The 16,074-nt window shown below is 41.4% G+C and overlaps 1 protein-coding gene across 5 annotated transcripts in view; it reads left to right on the forward strand.

Annotated features, from left to right (window-relative positions):
* Positions 1-92: 92 nt before the first annotated feature.
* CTPS2 (CTP synthase 2) overlaps positions 93-16,074 on the forward strand; it is a 113,332-nt gene continuing 97,350 nt past the window's right edge. Inside the window, exons 1-2 of one of the 5 annotated variants that reach the window (XM_061408071.1) lie at positions 93-201; positions 10,706-10,910. In XM_061408071.1, coding sequence (XP_061264055.1) covers positions 10,745-10,910 — 166 coding nt within the window. In that variant the 5' untranslated portion in view covers positions 93-201; positions 10,706-10,744. Of the gene's footprint in view, positions 202-4,908; positions 5,032-5,130; positions 5,215-10,705; positions 10,911-16,074 lie in introns of those variants that run through there. The other 4 variants (XM_061408069.1, XM_061408073.1, XM_061408070.1 and 1 more) reach the window with 4 other exon arrangements.

Here is a 16,074-nt window from a genome sequence, read left to right on the forward strand (position 1 = left end):
AGGCCCCGCCCTCCCCTTGTTTCGTAACTCGATGACGCGCGTGGAAACCGGACAAAGGGTTTTCCCCACGTCGCCCAACCCCGCCCCTTTTCCTCCGCCCCCGGGATTTTGTAGGTTCCTGATGTAGGGTAGTCTCGGAGAAGGCAATGGCAACCCACTCCAGTACTCTTGCCTGGAAAATCCCATGGATGGAGGAGCCTGGTAGGTTGCAGTCCATGGGGTCGCTAAGAGTCGGACACGACTGAGCGACTTCACTTTCACTTTTCACTTTCATGCATTGGAGGAGGAAATGGCAACCCACTCCAGTGTTCTTGCCTGGAGAGGGACGGCGGGGCCTGGTGGGCTGCCGTCTATGGGGTCGCACAGAGTCGGACACGACTGAAGCGACTTAGCAGTAGCAGCAGCAGCAGATGTAGGGTAGTAAACAGCGTCTTTGTCACGCAGAGCAGCTTGGCTGGTGACTTAACCTCGCCTTTTCAGGTTCAGCTGGGCTGGTCCCCTGAAAATGGATATCTTTAAGCTCTTCCTGAGTGAGTGAGTGAAAGTCGTGTAGTCGTGTCCGACTCTTTGCGACCCCATGGACTGTATAGTCCATGGAATTCTCCAGGCCAGAATACTGGGATAGGTAACCTTTCCCTTCTCCCTGGGGATCAAACCCAGGTCTCCCGCATTGCAGGCGGATTCTTTACCAGCTGAGCCACAAGGGGAGCCCAAGTATACTGGGATGGATCTTCCCGACCCAGGAATAGAACTTGGATCTCATTCATTGCAGGCGGATTCTACCAACTGAAATATCAGGGAAGCCCTAAGCTCTTCCTGAGTCCACATCAAACCTAGCTCAGGATGGAGGAAACTATTATAGGACACACGTCAGGATATAAGGAGCAGAATCTAGGCTGTGAGAAACCACAGGCAGACGACCTCGTTTTTTCAAATAAATTGTAAGGAAAGGGGAAAGGGGACTCTGTAGATTAAGCATGGCTTAAGAGAGGACCCATGGCAACTTGTGGATTTTATTTAGATCCTCAGATACAATGGGGAAAACTTTTTGACGTTGTAAGAATTGGAAATTTGGGCACTGCTTAGTTTATGAGATTAAGAAACTAAATTTAAAAAATTCTTATTGTGGTTGTTCTTTTAGTCACTAAGTCATGTCCAGCTGTTTTGCAACCCCATGGACTATAGCCCGCCAGGCTCCTTTGTCCATGCATTTCCCAGGCAAGAAAAATGGAGTGGGTTGCCACTTCCTTCTCCAGGGGATCTTATTGACCCAGGGATCAAACCCACGTTCCCTGCATTGGCAGGCAGATGCTTTACCACTGAATCACCAGGGAAGACCCTAATTGTGGTAGATAAACATAAAATTTACCACTGTAACCAGTTTTTAAGTGTACAATTAAATAGTATTAACTACATACACATTGTTAAGGAACCAGTCTGCACAATTCTTTCAGTTGCAAAACTGAAATTCTTCACCCACTAAACAACAACCCTATCTCCCTTTCCCCTAGACCCTGGCAACAAAGCTACTTTCTGTCTCTGATTTTTGATTACTCCAGGAACTTCACATAAGTGGAATTATACCACAACTGTCTTTGTGACTGGTTCATTTCATTGAGCAAATGTCCCTGAGGTTCATCCATGTTGTAGCATGTGTTAGAACTTCCTTAATATTCTGGCTTAAAAGGCTACTTTGAATACTCCTTGATATAAATTGTAGCAATATTTTTTTTTGACCTGTCTTCTAAGGCAAAGAAAACAAAAGCCAAAATAAACAAATGGGACCTAATTAAACTTAAAAGCTTTTGTACAGCAAAGAAAACCATCCACAAAATGAAAAGACAATCTACTGAATGGGAGAATATATTTGCAAGGGACATGACTGATAAGGGGTTAATATCCAAAATACAAAAACAGCTTATACAACTCAATATCAAAAACAAACACACAACCTGATTAAAAAATAGGCATAAGACTTGAATAGACATTTTTCCAAAGAAGACATACAGATGGCCAACAGGCACATGAAAAGATACTCAACGTCTCTAATTATCAGAGAAATGTAAATCAAAATCACAATGAGATATCAACGCACACGTGTCAGAATGGCTATCATCAAAATGACACAAATAACATGTTGGTGAGGATGTGGAGAAAAGGGAATGCTTGTACACTGTTGTTGGGAATGTAAATTGGTGAAGCCATTGTGGAAAACAGTATGGAGGTTCCTCAAAAAACTAAAAAGAGAACTACCATGTGATCCTGCATGCACCCTAATGTTCATGGCAGTATTGTTTACAATTGCCAGGGTATGGCAGCAACCTGTGTCCATCAACATATCAATGAATAAAGATGTGGTTTGTATACACACCTACACACCAGAATACTACTCAGCCATAAAAAAGAACAGAATTTTGCTATCTGAGCAACATGGATGGACCTGGAGGATACTGTGCTTACTGAAATAAACCAGATGTGGAAAGACAAATACTGTATGTCATCACTTATAAGTGAAATCTAAATATTAAAATCATTGAATATAATGAAAAAAGCTATCTTGAAAAAGGCTGGATAGTATTCCATTGTGTGTATACTCCACATTTTATTTACCCATTCATGTGTGATGAACATATGGATCATTAATTTTTAAATTGTGCTAATTTTATTGTGTGTATGTGTTTAAAAGAGTTGGAGTTTACATATTATTGTGGAAAATTAAATATATAGAAAACCAACCTAAAAGTTGAGCTTCAACAGTTATCAATCCCTGGCGAGGTTTGTATCATCTGTATCCCCATCTGTTTCCCCCTATCCTGTATTAATTTGAAGCAAATGCCAGACATCCTGTTACAATTGTCCTGAAGGGTAGAATTCTTCAAAATAAAAGATTATAAAAGAACATGAGCAGTCAACTTAATAACAGATTTTCTTTTTTTTTGCCATGTGGCTGGTGGGATCTTAGTTGACCATGGATTGAGCCTGTGTCCCCTGCAGTGGAAGTGTGGAGTCTTAACCACTGAACTGCCACGGAATTCCTTTTCTCATTAAAAAAAATTTTTTTATCCCCAATGCTATATAAGCACCTGGTGAGGGAAGACATACTCTGATCCCACACAAGTCAGTCAGTCTTACTTGTGTTATCAAATTTGTTTTTCTCCTCAAATCTTTTCCCATTTTGGATTAATGATACTGTAGTTATAATAATCCCTTTGTATTCACAGAGTATCCATCATCTGTTTGCCTCGTAGATTAATAGAATTAAGATGAGGCCTTATATCCTGTGATGAAGAGTCTGGCTTTGGGGACAGACTTTTTGGTCAGGGCATTTCACATCTCTAAGCCTCAGATTCTGCAGTATAAAAAAGGGGATCTTAATAACTGTCCTGGTTGTAAAAAGGAAATGAAATACTGAAATGTAGAAGGAAGCCTTACATATGTGGCATGAAGTATTAAGTATTATCATCGATGTGAACCTGTTTCACAAGCATCCTTTGTGCTGGGTCTTCTGGAAGACTTGTTTTACACCAAAGTCCTCTGTGCTTCCTGCCTTTTTATAAGGTGTTTCCTCCTTAAAAAGAAAAAAATTGAATTTTGCCAACCGTCCCTCTACCCTCCTAGTTGCTGTTATCTACTAGCTTCCTCATTGCTCCTCCACGTTCACTGAAGATTTGGTTCCTTGGCCTCGATTGACTCCTCCAATTGTTGACATACTTCTGGGGGTCCTCAATGCGCCCCACACTGGCCTGGTGAGCCCTAGGCCCAATTCCAGTGATGCCCATCTCACTTGACTCCATGTCAGGGTCAGACCCTAAACTGGATCATCTCCTGGGATTTCTTTCCCTTTGACATCGCTGACACCCACAGTCTGGTGACAACTCCTCAGTCCCTTCATCCCCACAGGCCCTCATCTTTTGGTCTATCTCTCTCTTTTTCTTGGCAGCGCTGTGGTGCATGTGGGATTTCAGTTCCCCAAACAGGGATCAAACCCCCGCCCCTTGCATTGAAAACGTGGAGTCTTAACCACCGGACCACCAGCGAAGTCACCATCTCTCTTCTTAGTTCCAGTCTATCTCCTCCCTGCTCCTCTCCCTTCCTTTCTTCTGGGGACTAGGCCCCTGATGCGTCACCATCTCACATTCTTTGAGTGCCCTTAACTTCCTCACTCTCATCCTTCTACTCAATCATCAAACTCCGGTTTTATCACAGTATCAGTATTTATATGTCGACCTATAGATACCTTGCACAACTATAGGTGGAGCTCATTGTACAGTAATGGTTTCTAGACTCCACTGGGTCTTCAGTGATGCTCACCTCACTGGGCCCTCTAGTGACTCACCTGGCTGGCTAGTCAAAATTTTCACGTTTCCCAGCCTTTCCATCTCACTCCAAACCCTCCTGTTGTCCCTAGTTAGATCCTTTCTCCTTCAGTGGTTTGTGCATGTTCTTCCCTTTGCCTTAACCTGTGTCCTTTCTTGGCACCAAGGCACCAACCATCCTCTTTAAAAAGTCACTCGGCGAAGCCCTGATTGTCATCCCCCTACCCCCTAGCATTTTAAATTTTAATGTTTTCTACACGCGTACTGGCCAGGAACCTTACTGACTCCAATAGAGGTGTAGCCCTCTCCCCATAGCGTGAGCCCCTCACAGGGCCGCACTCCGTCTGAGCGTCGTCCTCCGCTTGGCGCTCCCGCAGTTCCTCTCAGCGACCCAGAAGCCCTTTCCGGCGTCGAGAGCCTGACGCTTGGGCCCGAGCAGGGTCTGGGCGTGCCGAGGGGCCGGGGCGCCGGGACGTGGCATTCACCCGCGTCCCCGAGGTGCCGGTGCTCAGCCAGCCGCGGAGGGGAGGGGCAGTCCCCGGGGCTGAGCCAGGCCTGGGGCCGAGTGCGTCCAGGGCGGAGGGTGACGGGAAGCCGCCGGCGCCAGAGGACTCACTTCGGGGCCGCTTGTTTCGGAGCGTGGCACAAACCCGGGTGCCAACCCCGAGCTCACCGGAGTGAGTCAGCGGGGCCCGCGGCGGCAGGAGAGGGGAAGGTGGGCTAGGAGGGCGCCGCGCACCCCGAGGTCCGCGCGGGAGGCGGGAGGGACCTTGAGGGAGGCTCGGGACACCCCTGGCGGCGGCCTCTTCTTCAGCCGACAGGTGAGCGCGGGCGGGCCTCGAGGCGGAGCCCGGCGGCTCAACCGGCCGTCCTCTGCGCCGCCGCCGCCGGCTCACAGGTAATCCCCCGCCGGGGCCTCCGCGCCGGGGCCGCCCGCCTGCCCGCGCCCCGGGCCCGGCGCGCACGTGAGGCCGAGCGCCTTTGTCCCCTCCGAGGGCGGCCGCCGCGCGCGTCCCTGCACCCCGCGCGCTCTGCCCGCGGGCCGACAGCGGCCGGGCGGGGCCGGGGCCCTGGGAGCCCGCCCTGGGGCGGCCAGCGGCCCTGGCTCCGGAGCGCCGCGTCCCCAGGCGGCGCTTCTGCGCGCGCCTGGCCTCGGAATCGGGCGCCGGGGCCCGCAGCGTCCCCAGCCCGGTTTCTCCCGGGCCCCGGGAGCCCCGAGATGGCGTTGGAGGAAGTGCAGCCCAGCGCCGAGGGAGAGGGCCTTTCTGTCTCCTCCTCCGCCCCGCGACTCTCGTTTCCCGGTTCCTAGCTGGTTAGAGCGCGCTGAGCCCGAGTCGGCTGCTGCTACAACATAGCTTTCTTTCTTCAACAGTTTCTTCACATATGATGTCTAATTTGCATTCAATAAAATGCCCTCATTTTAAGCGTGCCGATAAGGGATTTTGACAAATTATACACCCGCGTAACCACTACCCAAACGTAGACCTAGATCATTTCCATCACTCCAGAAAGTTCCCTCGTGCTCTTCTCCAGTCAATCCACAACTGCCCTCACCCCTTGATTTTCATCAGAGCTTAGTGTTGCCGGTTCTAGAATTTCCATAAAGTGGGCTAATTCAGTAAGTATTCTTTTGTTTTTGACTGCTTTCTAAATGGCCGTCATCGAGAAGGTGTCTCTTGTTGCCTCTGACTTTTTTTTTTCCCCAGTTGCTCTAGTCCTGAGCTGTCCAGTGCGGTAGCTACTCACAGCATGTGACTCTTTAGAGTAGGAAATGTGGCAAGTGTGTGAACTGAGATGTGCTTTAAGTAGACACACCTAGTTTCGAAAGACAGTAGCAAAAAAAAAAAAAAAAAAAAAGATGTAAATTATCTCACCAAAATATTTTTACATTGATTATGTGTTGAATGATAGTATTTTGGATATATTGGGTTAAATAAGATATTATTAAAATGACCTTAATCTGTTTCTTTTTATTTTTTTAATATGGCGACTGGAAAATTTAAAATTACACAAACGTTATGTTTTTATTGGATAGCGGACAGCTCTACACACCCCTATTTTACAGTTGGTTCTGCTCACTGCCTGTGAGTCAATGTAAATAATGTAATTCACAAGAGTAAAAAAGTCCTGATTCTAGAAGGAGCGTGAAGAATCTGCTTTTTCTACTGTTTTAAATTTTGCTTCAGACTTACTTGTTTGCTTAAAAGAGATGGAAAGGACTAGGTGTCTCCTTTATATTAAGTTATATTTTCTATTTTGAAGTTACGTTTTCAAAAAGAACTTTGCAAAATATCTGATGTGCTTAAAAAGTTATCTTGTGCTTTTGAAAATGTGGAAAACTGATACTTTCCTGCAACCCAACCACCTAAATATATTAAAATGTAGCATTTTAGTGTGACTTGAGCAGCCTTAATTTTAAAAAGCAGTTGAGATAATATAATGTCTTATATAATAGATAATATAATGCTTATAAGTATATTTTACATGAAATATTCTTAGGCTTTCTGACAACCACATAATGTACCTTCTCATGAATACTCTTCCGTTTTTATGGCATTTTTCCATGTTGCTAACTTTTTATAAACGAGAAGTCATTTTAATAGTGTGACAGTGCAGGAATAAGTGCCGCTTATTTGCCCCTTCATCCCACAGGAAAGGTGAAAACCAGGAGGGCAGGAACCTTGATTTTATATTCACCCCCATACACACAGCATCTGGGAACACATCAAGCATGTAATTGTCCTTGAGGAGGAAAATTTTCTTCTGTCCTTCTAAGTTCTTCTGACTAACTTAAGAATTAAATTGACATGAGACAGATTCATAGGAGAAAATTTTTAAAAAGTTTAATAATTCTTGAGAGAGACTCAGGAAAACTGAGTCACTTGCCAAAAGGGTTGAAACCCTCACCTTTCTTAGTATCTTCAGCTCAAGATGAAAGAGGATGTTGGAGGTAGTGTTTTGGGACTTGAAGAGGGAAGAAGGCAATTAACTTGGAGACAGGCAAATATTTCCCTAAACAAATGTGTGCTGGGCCAGGCAGAGACAGTGGTACCCAGAGTAGATTCTGATCGCTAAGAGCTTCTGACACTACATCTAGCTCATAGTCTCGGAAAATATTGGGTTGATCAGAAAGTTTGTTTGGGTTTTTCCATCAAATGTTATAGAAAAACCTGAAGGAATTTTTTTTGCCAACCCATATCTCTGGTAATAGCTCTATTCTGGGAACAAGTTCTTTATCTAAATTCCTTAGGCGGCAAGGCGGGGGTGGGGGGGGACAGTAAAAAAGAAAGACTTACTGAGTCCTTGTTTCTTAAAAATAATCAAACGAAATTAATCCTCATGCCAAAGAGGCACATTTTGGGGTGGAAGATTTTCCTCCCCTACCTAACAGATTTTCAGTAAACATTTGTTAGCTGACTGAATCAGTGCGTAGGTGGCTCTGAAAAATAAGAGCCAACCTTCATTCAGCACTTAGGCGCTCTCTTTGGAAATGCCTACACAACTCTATAAGGCAGGCGCTGGTATTATTTCTGTGTACTGCCCAGATGGAGAAAATCAAAGTTTGCAAAAGTTGGAGAAGGTGCCCAGGGTCATAGCTATGAGTGACAGAGTCAGCACTTGAACTCGGGCTGTCTGACTCCAGAGGAGGGGCATTGATCAAAATAGAAAAAAATCAACAGTGGGATAAGTACTGGAAGACTGTGATGAAATTCCCATTCTACCAACTACCTGGGCTAGTAGGAGTGGTAAGAGGAAGATTTAGATACATTTTGGATCCATAGAAGGAGCATTCTGTGTTTGGACTGAGAAGCTTGTAGGCTAAATCTAGCTCAGGTTGAGTGGGTGGATGGCCAGGTGGCTAGTAAAGAGGAACGATGACATTGAATGTGATCAACTGTAGTGTGTAGAGCAAGGCAGGCCCAGAGACTTATGGAAGCTATTTGGGATGGGACTTGTATATTTTGGATGACTTCAGTCTACTCACCCTGGTGGTGATCAAAAAGAACTCACAGCTCTGAGGTGAGCTAACTCTACATCTCTTAAGTTAAGCTAGTTTGTTTTGCAAGTAGAGGAAACTACAAACTCAGAATGGTCATTTCACTGGGGACGACAGACATAGGATAAGCAGGGAACTGAAATTATTCCTACCTGATTGCACTTACACTTAATTTCCAGGTATTTAAAAAAATTGTGAGTTGCAATAGAAAGTGGGATTTATAGCTATTTTTGTTAGTGACTGTCTTTTCTTATACTTGCAATTTCTAATTATTTTGAATTTTTAAATTTTAATTAATTTATTTTAAAATTTTATGACTGGCAATTTTATATTAATAGTTTCACTCTGTTGGCAGTTGGCCTGCCCAGGACTATAAGGCTCACCTTTATGCGCATGGTGAAATGCACAGGCGCACAGCCCCTGGCGATGCTCAAGAGAAAAGCAATAGTACTCAGAGTAGAGAAAACCAAGTAGCTCATGGACTCCCTGTCTGCCTTTAAAACAAAAGGGTTTGGATCAGACAGCAGCGGCAAAGTCAAATAAAATTTCTTTATGACATAATATTTTCTTTTTTCTCCTGCTTGAATATTTCTATATGATGAAATAGATGGGTAAGGAACAGATTCAGTGTTCCACATGCTTAGTTAAGGAGGATACATTTATTATTAATTGATAGTGACATTAGGAGCTAACTTTTGGTGCTGGAGAAGACTCCTGAAAGTCCCTTGGACAGCAAGGAGACCAAACCAGTCAATCTTAAGGGAAATCAGCCCTGAATACTCATTGGAAGGACTGATGCTGAAGCTGAAGCTCCAATATTTTGGTCATCTAATGCGAACAGTTGACTCATTGGAAAAGTCCTTGATGAATGATTGAGGGCAGAAGGAGAAGAGGGTGTCAGAGGATGAGATGGCTGGATGGCCTCACTGATACAATGGACATGAACTTGGGTAAACTTAAGAAGATGGTGAGGGACAGGGAGGCCTGGCATGCTGCTGGGTGACTGAACAACAACAACAATATGTTAATATAGGAGTTGATTTGACCCCCTCTAAGCCAGATATCAGCAAACATTTTCCATGAAAGATAATAAATATTTCAGGTTTTATGGGCCAGAGGCCTCTGTTTTCCCAGCTCCTCAACTCTGCCATTGTAGCCAGAAAGGCACCCTAGACAGTATGTAGATGATGGGTGTGGCTGCGTGTTAATGAAACTTGATTTGTGGACACTGAAGTTAGAGTTTCATATAATTTTTTTGTTCCATTTAATTTTAATGTGTCATGCAATATTCTTTTGATCATTTCTCAATCATTTAAAATGTAAAAACAGTCTTAGTTTGGGGACCGTACAAAAATAGACAGCGGGCCAGGTGTGACCTGTGGGCCCTGGTTTCCTGACCTCTGACTTATACCTTAGCTCATTTAATCCTCACAACCACCTGCAAGATTTTTTAAAATGTTGGCATATTTGAATATTGATTTTAAAAATAGACTATTTTTTAAAGCAATTTTAGGTTCACAGCAAAACTGACCAGAAAGTACTGAGTTCCCATATACCTCCTGTCCCGTACCCACAGTGTTCCCTGTTGTCAACATCCTGAACCAGAGAGGAACATTCATTAATCAGTGAACCTACACATCATTACCATTCCAAGTCTACAGGTTTCATTAGAATTCACTCTTGGCGTTACACATTCTCTGAGTTTGGACAAATATATAATGGCCTGTATCCACCATTATAGTATCATACAGAATAGTTGCACTGCCCTAGCAAAACACTCTGTACTCCTCCTATTCACCCTTCCCCAATAACCCCTGAAAACCACTCATCTTTTTACTGTCTTCATAGTTTTGACTTTTCCAGAATGTCATATAGTTGGAATCGTACAGTATGTAGCCTTTTCAGAGTGACTTCTTTCAATTAGTAACATGCATTAAGTTTCCTTCGTGTCTTTTTGTGGATTGATAGCTCATTTCTTTTTAGTGCTGAATAATATTCCAAACGAATGGTACTTTTTATTTCATTTCATAGATGAAGAAACAGGTACAGGTTGTACAGATCTGACTACAGAGCCTGATCTCTTAAACATTTTACTATGCCTCTGAATCTTAGAGAATTTTGGCTTCTTATGATGAAGTTTGTCACATGAAAGTTGGGGTAAATGTAACATCAGGGTAATGAAGCCAGACATTTTGCTTGCAGAAAGTATCCACAGCTTCCTGAATATCAACATGAAAGAAAAACCTAGATGATTTTTGTTCCAAATACTTTGTTCCAAATGCTTAGATAGAAAAGGTGCTGTGGGCTTTTGAAATTTTAGTTCAACACTCTCTGCTTTACTGGTTTAAGAACATGTTTCTCTTCCCTGACCATTAATTTTATTACCTTTCAGATTATACCTGGGTCCTGGCACCCAGCCACTCCTCTGCCAATGAAGTACATCTTGGTCACTGGTGGGGTCATCTCGGGCATCGGTAAAGGGATCATTGCCAGCAGTATTGGGACGATTCTAAAATCATGTGGACTCCGAGTGACTGCCATCAAAATTGACCCCTATATAAACATCGATGCAGGCACTTTTTCACCTTATGAGCACGGTATGAGGGAGAACACCCCCGCCACCCCATAAAGCACTGGGTCAAATTGCAGTTCTTTCTTGTATCTGGGTAATTTTAAGATAGCATTCCAGAAGTAGAGTTGCTGGATCATTATGGATCTGTGAAGGTTCTCATGGTTATTGATACATTTTTAAGATTGCTGATGACATTCTAAATTAGTCCACACTTTTGGAAAGCAGTATGTGAGGATACCATTCTCACTGTACCTTTTGTAATGTGGATTATTATTATTTTTTTATCATAAGGATAATATATTTCTCAACATCTCATTGTTAAGAAAAAAAATCAGACAATATAGACTATATTGACAATATAGAATGACCTAAAGAAAATAAAAATCATCCATTTCCCACCACTTGGAATAATTATTATTAATGTTGAAAATTTTATGTATATACTCATTATTTTTATTTATTTATTGGCCACACTGCACAGCTTGCAGAATCTTAGTTCCCTGACCAGGGATTGAACCTGTACCCCTGCACTGGAAGTATGGAGTTCTAACCACTGCACTGTCAGGGAATTCTCTATACTAATTATTTTTAAAAAGGCACAAGGCCTTACATACTTTCCTTTTAAACTTTTCACATACAAGCAAGAAAGTGTATAAATCATATGTATACCACTTGATGAAATGAACATACTGTGTTGCTGCTGCTGCTGCTGCTAAGTCGCTTCAGTCGTGTCCGACTCTGTGCGACCCCATAGACGGAAGCCCACCAGGCTTCTCTGTCCATGGGATTCTCCAGGCAAGAACACTGGAGTGGGTCGCCATTTCCTTCTCCAATGCATGAAAGTGGAAAGTGAAAGTGAAGTCGCTCAGTCGTGTCTGACTCTTAGCGACCCCATGGACTGCAGCCTACCAGGCTCCTCCATCCATGGGATTTTCCGGGCAACAGTACTGGAGTGGGGTGCCATTGCCTTCTCCAACATACTGTGTTAACAGCCCCCAAATCAAAAAACAGAAACCCCCTTTATGTTCTTTCCAGTTTCTCCCCATCTGAAATGACCAGGGTAACCATTATCCTGTCTTCTAACATCATAGATCAGTTGGCTTATTTTTGAACATTAAATGATCTGAATCTTACAGTCAGACTAGTTTTTAAATTGAAGTATACTTGACTTACAATATTTCAGATGTACATCAAAGTGATTCAGTTACACATTATGGTGGTGGCTTGGTGGTTTAGTCACTAAATCATGTCTGAATGTTTTGACCCCATGGACTGTAGTGCACCAGGCTCCTCTATCCATGGGATTTCCCAGGCAAGAATACTGGAGTGGGTTGCCATTCCCTTTGTGTGTATATATATATACACACACTTTTTCAGAATCTTTTCCAGTATAGGTTATTACAAGATATTGAATATAGTTTCCTGTGCTATACAGTAGATCTTTGTTGCTTATTTTATATACAGTAATGTGTACCTGTTAATCCTGAAGACATTTTAATAAATTCTATACTTCTAAAGGTTGCACAGAATCTGCACAATAATAGGAAATCCTTTCCAATTTATTGATATTATAAGCAACACTGTGACAAGAAACTTAACCAGTTTTTTTAACATAAATGTCTAGATACAAAATTTCTGATTTGGTGGGTAGATATGTTTTTCAGGTTTTTTAGTTTGCTTTATACCTTTGCTGAATACTATTCTTTTTAAACTTTACTAACCTGAGAGTAAATGAAAAACCAAAAAAGAGTATCTCATTATGTTAATTTAGATTTCTTTGATTTTCATTTTGTTGGTGAAATGGCTTATTCGAGTCTATGGTAAATCATATATTTATTGACTTCCTTCTGTGAGTAAACTTCCACGCCCCACTGACTTTGACCTTTGGCCGCATAGGGTAATGAACTCTTCCTGGTTTGTTTGGAACTTCCCTGTTTTTGAAATTGAAAGTCTTGAATCCTGGGAATACTTTTACTCCTGGGCAAACCAGAGAGGTCGGTCACCTTATTTGGCCATGTGATTTGTTTTGCTCTGTAGGGTTTTAGTGAATATGACATATGTTTTGTTGAAGCATAGGCGATGGCATAATTTCACTCAGTCCATCTTGTGTTTCTGCCCTCTGCTGTTCAAGCTGCCTGCCCCATAGAGAGATTTCTCCTTCAACCCGAGTCCTGGAATAAGAAGACATGGGGTAGACTCACAACTGACCCACATCCCCTATGTCACATGAGGGAGAAATCAATAGATGTTTTATAAGTTGCTGAGATGTTAAGGTTTGGTAGGCAGCAAAATTGACTAACGCCATGTGTTATGACAATTTTCCTTTGGATCTTTAAAAACGATTTTCAAAAATACTTTGTGCAGAGTATATTAACATATACTTACCACATGAATATATTTCTACCCTGTTTTCAGTTTGTCTTAATATTACCTCTGTTTGCTGCTGATAAATTTCATTTTACTGTTTATGTAACTAAATATATCCACTGTTTCCTTTATGGTTTCTGCCTTTGATGTCACCTGTTAGCTTCACTGACCCAGAAATATTTAAATATCTGTATTTTCTTCTGGCATTTTTAGAGTTTCATTTGCTTTTACTTTATTTTTTTTCTTCCAGTTTTATTGACATACAGCACTTATACCTATATACGCTTAAGGTATATAGCATAATTATTTGATTTATATATATCATGAAATGATTATCACAATAAGTTTAGTGAATATCCATGATCTCATACAGATGCAAGCTTAAAGAAATAGTGAAAAATTGTTTCCCTTGTGATGAAAACTCTTAGGATTTATGCTCTAAAAACTCTCATATAGAACGTAGAGTGGCGTTAATTATATTTATCATGTTTTACATTTATATCTCTAATACTTATTTATATTATAACTGGAAGTTTGTACCTTTTGATTGCCTTCACCAATTCCACAAAGTCCTACCCCTGCTTGTGGGAACTACAAATCTGATCTCTTTTTCTATGAGTTTGCTTTTGAAGTATAATTGACTTATAACACTATGTTCCTGGTGCACAACATAGTGATTTGATGTTTTTATACATTTCAAGGGCTTTCTAGGTGGCACTAGTGGTAAAGAACCTGCCTGCCAATGCAGGAGACATAAGAGACACGGGTTCGATCCCTAGGTTAGGAAGATCCCCTGTAGAAGGAAATGGCAACCCATTCCAGTACTCTTGCCTGGAGAATCCCATGGACAGAAGAGCCTGGCAGGCTATAGTCCATGGGGTCACACAGAGTTGGACACAACTGAAGCACCTTAGCACGCAACACTCATAGATTTCAAAATGATCACCACCATTTGCTTTTACTTTAATATTGTTAATACATCTGGAATTTTATTTGATGAAAGATGAAGATGAGGTTAGTAACTATTCCTAATCACAGTTATCAAAGATTTCATCCTTTCTCCATTGATTTGAAATACCACCTTTTAATATACACTAAATTTCTCTCTTATTATTCTGTTCTGTTCAGATCTCTTTGTTTATCCCTGCCCACCATATTATCTGGAGTAGGAAATGGCAACCCACTCCAGTATTCTTGCCTGGGAAATTCCATGGACAGAGGAGCGTGGTGGGCTACTGTCCATGAAGTCGCAAAGAGTTGGACACAACTGAGCATGCACCCACACACATACACACACACACCATTTTAATAGCTATAGCTTTTTATTATCAAGTAGGTCAGAACTTTCCCCATTATGCCTTTTCTCCTTTTTTTTTTAACCTCAAAATGTTAGTTGTCTTTAAGACTAACTTCAGAGACCTTTTATCAAACTTGCCCTTTAAATTTATGAATTAATTTGGGGAAGAATTAAACACTGAAATTATTGACTGGCCTATTCAGGAACTTTATAAGTGGCTTTCATTCTGTTCATACCTGCTTTTATGTCTCTGAAGTAAAATTTTGAACTTCTTATTGGTCCTATACATTTCTTGAAGTTTATTTCTGTGTATTTTACCTACTTTGATTTGTAATGATATCTTTTTTTTGGTCTTATATTAAATTCCTTTATGTAATAGGGACCTTTTGGGTGTATTTTGGTTTTGTGTAGAATTTGTTTGTGCTATCTTATTTCATATTTGTATATATTGAAATATATAAATATTTCAACCTTATATAAATATTTCAATACATATATATTTCAATCTTCCTGTACTCATTGTTATTTTATAAGGGTTTTTATTTTTATTTACTTTTTTGTGTGTTTTATTTTGGTAATCACACATGTTTTTCTTCCAAATTAAGTTTCACTGTCACGTTAAAAAAACCCATTGGAATTTTTATTATAATTCCATCAAATTAAAAAAAAAAGCTTTTTGAAGACATGATCTACAGCTTTTTTCTTCTGCGTGCATGCTAAGTTGCTTCAATCATGTCTGACTTTTTGTGACCCTATGAACTGTAACCCTCCAGGCTCCTCTGTCCATGGGATTCTCCAGGCAGGAATACCGGAGTAGGTTGCCATTTCCTCCTCCAGGGGATGTTCCCGACTCAGGGATCGAATCTGCATCTTTTATGTCTCCTGCATTGGCAGTCGGGTTCTTTACCACTAGTGCCACTTGGGAAGCCCTTCTTTTTCTCCTAGGAACATAATAGATACTACTTTTAAAATTTAAGAATCTAAAATTTCAAGACCTTTGCTGTATACCTGGATTATTACCAAACTGGACTTGGCCTGAATTAACTAAGAGATTTCAGAGATCTTCCCCTATTTGTCAGAAGTTAAAATGATGAAAGTACAAAGACTTTCCCATAGATCGGTGATTCCTGATAAATATTGGAAAGTAGAATTTGAACTAGAAATGGAATTTGGGAAATACAAAATATTGGAGTTTCATTATTTTGTTGTTTTGTCTTTAAAATTAGAGATCTTTCCGATCCCACTGGTACCTTATGAGAAATACATAAATGAGAGTATAAAAGGCTTCAGATTAGGTTCAGAAGCTAGCCCACCTTCCTTTTTTTTTTTTTTTAATGCTGTGAACATCTAGCAATAGAAGTAAATGATAGAATTTTATTAATCAGGGAGAGGTTCATTTCTGACAAGGTGGCATTAGGACATTGTCCTCCAAATTGATGCCCTTAGTAACACTGGAGACCCAGATGCATAACCAGTAGTCACCACAGGTGCCTGTAGTGTGATTAAGTCTTCATCTATATCCTTC

Source organism: Bos javanicus, chromosome X (genome assembly GCF_032452875.1).
Source record: "Bos javanicus breed banteng chromosome X, ARS-OSU_banteng_1.0, whole genome shotgun sequence".
Lineage (NCBI taxonomy): Eukaryota > Metazoa > Chordata > Mammalia > Artiodactyla > Bovidae > Bos > Bos javanicus.